The sequence below is a fragment of the Echinops telfairi genome, unplaced genomic scaffold (assembly GCF_000313985.2).
Source record: "Echinops telfairi isolate 266 unplaced genomic scaffold, ASM31398v2 ScPeMD7_23;HRSCAF=83, whole genome shotgun sequence".
Lineage (NCBI taxonomy): Eukaryota > Metazoa > Chordata > Mammalia > Afrosoricida > Tenrecidae > Echinops > Echinops telfairi.
In genome coordinates, this window is record NW_022103920.1 from 6,218,934 (window position 1) to 6,227,805 (window position 8,872).

At 57.0% G+C, this 8,872-nt stretch overlaps 1 protein-coding gene across 1 annotated transcript; it reads right to left on the reverse strand.

Moving 5' to 3' along the window:
- Positions 1 to 3,879: 3,879 nt before the first annotated feature.
- NDUFB2 (NADH:ubiquinone oxidoreductase subunit B2) lies at positions 3,880 to 7,762 on the reverse strand. The gene is made up of 4 exons (XM_004713963.2): positions 7,644 to 7,762; positions 7,097 to 7,241; positions 5,682 to 5,780; positions 3,880 to 3,940 (listed from the first exon to the last, which is right to left on the reverse strand). The coding sequence occupies exons 1-3, from the start codon at positions 7,739 to 7,741 to the stop codon at positions 5,706 to 5,708; spliced, it is 318 nt and encodes a 105-aa protein (XP_004714020.1). The 5' UTR covers positions 7,742 to 7,762; the 3' UTR covers positions 3,880 to 3,940; positions 5,682 to 5,705.
- Positions 7,763 to 8,872: the final 1,110 nt, after the last annotated feature.

Sequence of the window (8,872 nt, forward strand, 5' to 3'; positions counted from 1 at the left end):
GTCCTCCAGAGTTGGCACTGGCTGGATGGCATCGCCACCAGAGGCCAGCGGGCCCTTGTGCAGCTGGGTCCCCCGCTTGTCTAGGTTGGCATTGTCGGCAAGAGAGTTGGGCCCCGAGACTAGCCTGCTCTGACTGCCCAGTCAGCGTGGAGGGCTCCTGTGTGCAGGCAGGACACCCGTGATGTGGACTAGGCCAGCCTCCAGGAAATACCGTGACAATTTGCCAAATGATCTTACTGTGCCTTCATGATGCAATAAACCATTGAAAATGGGATCAGTGACGGTGGGGCAGCCCCTCGGGGTTACTCGCATGAGCGCACACGCACACACACACACACACACACACACACACACGAGAGGGACCGACAAAACCACACACTTAAAAACCAGAACACAAGGAAGCTTTCAGTGAGCAACACGGTGTTTTTAAAGCACACGGTCCCTAGTCTAGTCGGATATATTGTATCTCTTAGAGCAACTAGGTTGGAATGATGGGTAAGTGGCATTTCTAGAGAACCTTTTTCTACTCCGTGGGTTCTTGAAGCATGGGACTTTGATACCACAGGACAGCCGGGCAGCTGTGGGCATGGGGGGACTTGGGGAGAATGGGAGGTGCAGTTCGCCACCTGGGACTTGGGCACATCAGCAGGGCCGTGCTGCCACTGCTTGGGTGCCAGTGCTGGCAGGACACCTGAAACATCCATGGGAAGGGCCTGACCAGGTGGGTGTACTGACTCCAGGCTAGCAGGGGCATCCAGCATCCCAGCACCTGAGACCTGAGCAGGGGGGTAGGCCAACCCCTGGGCCAGGGTGGCAGTGGCAAGGTGGCCCCGAGGCCCCGGAGGAGCTCACCAGTGCACCCATGGCCACACGCACGGAGAACTTGTGTCAGTGACATTGGAATTCATTCCTGAATCTCCCTTGTGGCCAGGGTAGTGGCCGGCTCCGGCGAGTATTTGCAGGGAAAAGACAAAATGTGAAGTGTTCAGGTAACCGCTTTACGAAGCTGCGTAGGGCCGATCCCTTGTCTCCACACGTGACCTCCGCCGGGTGCGGGGCATTCGCGTCCTGACCACGTTAGGGTTCCGCTTGTTGTTTGGATTGAGTGCCGCAGGGTGCCCTGCTGCTGTGAGGGGCAGGGTCCCTACCCCTGTACACTGCACTGAAAACAAAGCTGACCTGTTGGCCCCCAAACATAGCTACTTGTGCAAGCCGCCTGCTCACCCCAGACGGGGGTCTGGGGGCCCTCAGACAGGTAACAAGCCCAGGGACAGGGTGGGTACGCTGTGCGCATATCTGCTTAGTCCTGTTGTGAGGATTTGCTTCCCCCACCCCCACCAATTTGTGTGTGTGTGTGCGTGTAGGAGTCCACAGGGGACGAGGGTGAGCAGCAGGCGAGGCGCCAATAGAAACACGGACCAAAGGGGAGTGTGGGTGGGAAATGCCCTAAACTAGCAGACAAAATGTAAGCGTGCAATAAGTGTGCTTTCTATTTTAAGCTGTGAACAATTTCTTAGTCATTCCTTCCTAATCCATTTCTGTACCTTCCGAGTGTGTGGGCGCCTATACACACACACACATACACATTGATCACATCCCCACGCCAGCAGCCAGTCTGCTTCTTCCCGTCCTCTTGTTTACAGGGGGGGGCGGCGGTGCGCACGCATGGCGCATGCAGGAGTGTGCTGCCCTCCCCCAACGCTGGTCCGCCAGCCTGCAGTCTGGGTGGCAGCACCAAGAGTGGAGGGGGAAGGGTCAATGGCACGTGTGTGGCAGTCGATCATGGCCCACTCTTGACCGGGCCTTGCTCTCAGCGGGTGCCGCTCCTGCTGAGACAGGTGAGGGCTGCGGCCCCAGGGCGAGCTCTGTGGGTCAGGAGCTGTGGCTGGTCACCTCCTCCTCATGTCCTGCCGCCCCAGGCTCAGTGTCTGGGTGTGCCCAGGGCAAAGGTGGGAGCTTTTTACCTGTCCACAGACTGCACCTGCTTTGCAAAAACTACAATGGAGTAACAATTTTTAGAGCTGCTGTTTAAGTTCATGAAAGACCTTTATTTTCAGTTTAATGATGAGGTCCCCCTATCTTAAGCATTTGCTTGAATCGTTTTTTTTCTTAAGTTCTTCCCCGCCCCCACCCCACCCCCTCGCAAATCAGTTCTCCCTCCTGCTCAGGTCCTGATTGATTTGTACTTTATAGAGTTTTTCTCGTGTAAATTTGTACAATGGAAAATATTGTTCAGTTTGGATAGAAAGCATGGAGAATTTAATTTTTAAAAATTTAAAGGAAGATAGCTGAGCTTCAGATTGAATTTATTTCTGTGTAATTTAAAAACTGTATTATATAAAAGGCAAAAAACGTTGTATGTATTTGATGTGAATATGCGAACTCTGCTCTAATAAAGACTGACTGCATGGAGCCAGCTCCAGCCACGTCGTTCCTGCAGCTCCTTCACACCAGCTTCTCACGGTATCCCGAGGATACCTGCGCGTGGTGTTCTAAAGTGGTCCAGATCAGTGCCAGGTATGGTCTTGGGGACATGCGGCTCCTGTTGGCGATGGTGGTCTGGCAGGGTAGCTACAGCCTCCTGTGAGACTGTGAAGCTTGGTGCTGCTGGCCCCACCCCACCGAGCTGACTTCCCAACACAACACGTTCTGTTCACGCCGTCTGAAAGGCTCCCACCCCCGCCCCCTTCACATGAACTTCAGAAAGAACATGGGGGGGGCGGGCGGGCAGGCAGGCTTCCAAGTTTGTGGGGCCCATTAGGCCTACCCCTCTGTACGTTACCCAAGTCTAGAACTACATGTAGCCCGAATTGTCTGGTTACCAGAGCCCCCAACAGATTATGAGGAAAAGCCGCAGTGCTTTTTATTCATACCTCACCAGCCATCAAAAGCCTAGCAGTGGGCCCCTGGGACCCACTCCCACTTGTGCCCACAAAATGAGGCTGGTGGAGCCACCCATCCTGGAAGGAGGGAGGCTGGGGCGGTTCCCTGCAGCAGGTGGTTCCGGCGACAGCGGCCCCTGGACTGCCATTTGTGGTCACCACACACTGGGCTGCTCAGCATCCGAGTCAGCGTTTGAAAGTGGGGTGTGTGTGTGTGTGTGTGTGAGACAGCGGTTTGAAAGTGCGGGGGTGGGGGTGGGGGGGATGAGCCCTGCTGAGGTCTCAGTGCTCGCAGAACTGAAGGCTGTCGGGGTCTTCTCCAGTGAGCCCACCTCACCAGGGGAGATGACAAGGGATGGCCCCCTCCATCATGAGTCTCAACTCAGCATGCCCCCTTGTCACTTGCCTTCTCCTCCGATGTCCCTGGAGCATGCATTCCTTGGACCTTCACCGAATGACGTGTTTCTCTAGAGGGCCTATGCCCATGGCTTGGCTCCGGCATCCCGATCCTTTGCCTGGCCAGGTCCGTTTCCCTCAGGACCCTCCTGAAATCTCACTGTCCTCCTCAGTGTCCCCAGTGACCAGGTGGTCAAAGCCAGCACCACCAGAAACAGCTATGCTCTGGGCACGTCTACCCGCTGGCCACTTGTTATTTGGGTGGAAGCTGGCCCCGCCCCATCGTCTCTCAGGACAGCACCAGCACCACACAAGCTGCTCGGTGCCTTTTGGCAACTGCAGGGGAGCTCTGTCTCCCACTCCTCCAGCCACTCGAATCCCATGAAGCCTGGGCTCAGCCCACTGGAGCACAGCTGACCTCCACCCGCGGTGCCACGCTGGAGCTCCACAGGCAACCCCAGCCCAGCCACTGACCCTGCGTGTGGGCCCAGGTCCTTGTGGGCAGCCTGAGCTGATGCCTCCCTAGGGCCTGAGTGGGGACTGGCTGGCAGAGCACCAGGCACAGCTGCTGCACAAACAGCCACAACTCTCTTCCTTTTTCTCCATCAAACCACTTTAATCAAGATTTACAACACCGGCACTTCTGGCAGGAAAACCGGCTCCTGCAAGAAAAAAAAAAGGCAGAAAGCGCTGGGTCTCCTCGTTCTGGAGATTCCAAGCCCCTGGCTCCCAGCCCCTCTTTTTGGCACTCATGGAACCCCGTCAGATGTGGGGCCTGCGCGGGGCAGAGCAAACCCATCCTGAGGTCCCGGGCCCTGTGCATCACACCCACCGCAGCCCGTCTGCTGGGAAGGGCAGCCTGCAGGGCAGCTGAGTCAGAGCAGGGGCATCGAACAATGAGCACACAAACAGAGACAACAACCACATAGGGCAGGGCAGAACTGCCCTGGGGGGCCCAGGCTGAGACTTTACGGGAGGAGAAAGCCCCATCTTTCTCCCACTGAGTGGCCGTGCGGTTAGCAGCCCAACGCCGTAGCCACGATGCCACCAGGGCCCCTGCAAAAGCAGACACCGACCCTGTGGCAGGACGGCGGGCTATGGTAGCAGGGGTTTAACTGCAACGGGGCTCTGAAAGTTGATGGTTTTGTTTTTTCGTGAAAGGGGCATGGTAGACAACATAATTTTGGGAACCGATTTCACACAAACTGCTTATAAGCATAAGACTCCACAGAGGCCAGCACACATTGTCCACCACAACCTTGAGATGGGAGAAGCCGAGTGCAGGCCTGCAGGGGAGCAGGTGCAGCAGACACCCCAAGCCTGCCCTTGGGTGGGGGCTCAGCCCACTCCACTCTTCAGTACCCACCGCAGACTGCTGGAATTTGGATGCCAATGAACTACTACTACTTAGAAGATGGGCAGTGCCACCTAACGTAATGCTTCCTCCCTCTGGACCAGCGGGCGGCAGGGTCAGAAGGCGTGAGGAGGTCAGGGACTTCGCCTTCTTGGATCTACAAGTGCTACAAACCACAAGATGACCCTCCAAGGGCCCTGCAGGCACTGGAAAATGACAGTGTGTGAGAGAGACCAGCGAAGAGCCTCTGCATCCGCATGACGGTGTCAGACAATACCAAAACACCGTGAACTCCTAGAACAAGCAAATCTGGGCTGGAAAAAGTGCCACCATCGTTCAGCCACGGTGTTCCTTAGGGCGCGATGGCAAGACCTCTCCTCTTCTATACTTTGCTTGGACATATCATCAGGAGACAGTCCCAGGGAAAGGATATCCTGCCTGGTAAGGTCGAGGGGTGCAACACTGGGTGCAAACCTAAGAGCAATTGTGAGGACGGCACAGGATTGGCCAAGCGTTTTGTTCCAATAGATTCGATGGCTCCTCACATCCTTTGTAGCAAATGCCAAGGCAATTGATCGTGGCAGCTATTATAATAGCATTACTTATTTTATGAAACATACAATGAGGGTCGCCGAAGGTGGGGCGGGGGGATAAGGCACCCTCCTAGCACGCCTCTCTTGTGAAAGAAGAAAAGCTGACTTTCTGATCAAAGATGGAAGGGCTCGCTACTGTCTGAAGAGTTCATGTGTGGACAGTTCCACCTGCTGGACCTCCCCATCCTTGCCACTGCAGACTTAAGGGACAGGGACAAGGACACGCACATATTCACCAGGGGTGTCTGCTCATCACTGTATCCCTCTGCCTGACACCAAGGTGGGAACACATCCACTTATCAGATGGAGACGAACAGACTCCAGGAAAGCGAGAGGAGGAGGGTGATGCAAAAACAATGTGTGCAGAAATGAGCCCCTCACGTTGCCAGTACACGGCCATCCCAGGCTGAGTTACAAGTGACCAATGATCAGCACAGCACCACAGGGCACACCCACCAGACAGCCAGCAGAGCTGGTTCCTCAGTCTTCGTCATCCGGGGGTATGCCCAGCTCCTCATCCGTCCACTGGGAAGGATCTGGATACGGAAAGTGACCCTGGGCAGCGATGGAATGGACAACAGTCAAGGACCTAAAGCCTACTCGGCCAGTTACAGGCCAAAAGCAGCCATGGGAGGGAGAGGTGGTCACCACGCGCTGGGCTGACAACCGTGGCGGGGCCCTGGGCTCCAATGGCAGGCCTGCGTCCAGCACACGACTGGACTGTGACGGGCAGTGGAGTCCACACACAGCCCAGGCCAATCCTGCTGGGGGCCCCCAGGCACATGTGGCTGGTGCCATCACATCAGGCCAGGCACCATGGCAATGGGCACACCTCACTTTGATACACATCATGTGGACTTGATTTTTAACAAAACGGAAGGTTTGTGACAACCCTCGCAGCGCCAAGTTCAGCAGCCTGTGTTGGCTCGAGTCTGTGTCCCGCCGTGGTCATTCCTGCAACATTTCGCACTAATGCGCCACCGTGTGTCGGCATCAAGTGTGTGTGCACTGGGAGACCGTGAGAATCCCTGACTCAAGTTGGCGTGGTCCTGAGTCTACGATGGTGCCAAGAAGGGAACCCACAGGCTCTCCAGTGCCTGCCTACTCTGACCCCATACCTGCACCCAGCTAGCGTGCTGCAGCTCAGAGAGAGACATGCTGAAAGAGACAGGGTATGTAGCAGCCCGTTGCTCCTAACACATGTGCACTGCTCACATGTACAAGGGTTTCCTCTCAGAAACAACCCCAAATGTACTATGATTCAAGGTCCCTGGAGTCGGCAGGAGGTCTGCAGTAACTGCTCCATCGTCCCAGCTCAGGAACTTCCCTCTAAGGCAGTGGTTTCTCAACCTTTCTAATGCTGCGATCCTCATGTTGTGGTGACACCCGCCCCCCCATAAAATTATTTTCGTTGCTACTTCATCACTGTCATTTTACTACTGTTAAGAAGAGGGCAACCCCTGTGAAAGGGTCGTTCAACCCCCAAAGGGGTGGAGACCCGCAGGTTGGGAACAGCTGCTCCGGCCCAATCAGCACATGTGCACCTCACCAGGAGGCCTAGGTTAAGCACTGAAGGCCACTCCTCTGTGGGAAGAAGTGGTCTCCCCTAAAAACGGACAGCCTCTGACATAGTACGGGGCAGTTCTCACACGGGTCCTATGGGGTGAGTCACTCTGGGCTGGATGGAGTTCATACTGCACCCAGCCCGGCTATCCTGCTTCAAGAAACTCGGGTGTGGAGCAATGGAAATTGGCAAAAAGACGTTGGAAGACAGAATTCGTTTCTGGTCTCCTGAGGACGGGAGCTGAAAGGCCTCCTGGCCCCTGTGTGTCCTTGAGAAGCAAGGTCGTGGAGCCCCCGCCCGCACTCACCAGCACAGCGTCCGGCTCGTGCCAGAACCGCCAGAGGATCCAGAACCACATGAAGCCGCTGAAGAACTCGCCCAGGAGCACCTGGTGCCTGGTCAGCTGGGGGAACTGCCGGTAGCGGGGCTCGATGTGCACGCCGCCGCCCGCACTGCCAGGCAGAGAAGCGGGTCAGCGCCGCCCGGGACCATTCCCGAGCTCGGGGACACCCTAGAAGCTAGCCCGCGCAGGCTCGTCCCAGGACGAAGGGGGGGTTTCCCACACTCGCGCGACACTCGGGCAGCGGCCACCGCCTGGCGGATGCCGTCCACGGGGGTGACACGCACGCGCGCGCTCGGCCCCGGACCTGACGGTGGGCGGCGGGGCGGCGGTCAAGTCCGCAGATGCTCGGGGTTGGGGCCAGCGAAGCCCCTGCCTCCCCGCGCCCAGGAGGGACTACAACCCCCAGCATGCCCTGCGGCGGGGACCCGTACACCCGCCCGCGCGGGGTCAAGGTGAGGACGAAGGGAGCCCGTGCGCCCCAAGTAAGGCGAAGACCCCCGCCGACACGTACTGACGGACGCCCCCGCTTCCCGCCGACCGTGAGCCGCAGCCTCGGAAGAGCCGGCCTCCGGCGCGAACGAAAGGCGCCAGGCGCGTCAGAGCCGACATGGCAGCCGGTGTCCGCGGACGCTCCCGGGCCGCGCGCCGCCTGACGTCACTTCCGGCAGGTGCCCCGCCCCGCCCCTGCAACGGCGTCGCCCATTTCTTCCAAGGGGTGCGGCGGCGGGCGAGCAGCTGCCCGCGTGTCAAGTTCAAACGGCCTCATCCGCACTCAGCGCCTTCCCCGGCGTAGGAAGAAGCGCCAGCACCCGAGCTCCTGCGCCTCGTCTGCTGCCTGCCGCTCGGCGGCTCTGGGTGCGGGTCCCCCTAAAATACGAAATGGTATGGCCGGGTTCGGGCCTTGCGGAGGAGCGTCGCGCCGTGGCGGGGGCTGGGAGGGTTGACGGCTTCCGCGGACAGCGCTGTCCTGGGGGAGTGATCCGGCCCCTGGATGTCACGGGGGCGCTTCCAGGACAATGCCCGGACATCCCCCTAGAAGCCCGACTTCTTTGTTACACTTTTGCCCCAAACCCCAACACGGCGTCCAGACCTGCTCCCTCCTGGAGGCTCACTAGCTCGTCGATCGCTTCTCGGCCTTTGGGCTAAGGTCAAGCTAACAGTGCTCGGGTTTGTGTGTGTCTCCCTAAAAGCCCTGTTGTTTCATTGTTCTGCAACCCTGGGTTCTTGGCCTCTGTCTCCCTCTTCTCCATGGGGCCTTCATACTGACTTCTGTTGCTTCTTGGACTGGAAGGAGGACAGCTTCTCCGACCCTGCCACCTCGGAGTGTCCTGCAACCGAATGAGTCATTTAAGATCGTACCTTAAGTGTGCTCAGGACATTGTTATTCCTCCATTGTACTTTCTTTCTCTGGTAGCAAAAGTTACGCAGATGAAATAAATTCACTCTCTCTCTCCATCCTTCTTGCTGAATTAAATTTAAAACACTGCTTTAACGTCAGTGCTCACGTGTACTTAAAACAGTGCTGCTCCTTAGAAGCTTGGGGGCCCTTAACTTTGAAAGGATTTTGCATTTCAAATTCTGATCTTTTTAACAGAAAAAAAAAACTGGTAGAGAAAGTTTATGGTTTCAGCCTACAAACAATTATGAGTCAAACAGTGAAATCTAGCTGCTTCCCAGATGGGCTGGAAGAGCTGCTTCCAGGCCCTCCCCATATTTGAATAGGGGCCTTTCGGCTGAGGG

Bases quoted from the DNA above. Each gene is read 5' to 3' on its own strand.
- NDUFB2 (XM_004713963.2), bottom strand. From the start codon at position 7,741: ATGTCGGCTCTGACGCGCCTGGCGCCTTTCGTTCGCGCCGGAGGCCGG. The intron at 7,242-7,643 runs GTACGTGTCGGC...TCTGCCTGGCAG, and splicing joins GGAAGCGGGGGCGTCCGTCA to TGCGGGCGGCGGCGTGCACA. The intron at 5,781-7,096 runs GTGAGTGCGGGC...ATCGCTGCCCAG, and splicing joins ACGAGCCGGACGCTGTGCTG to GGTCACTTTCCGTATCCAGA.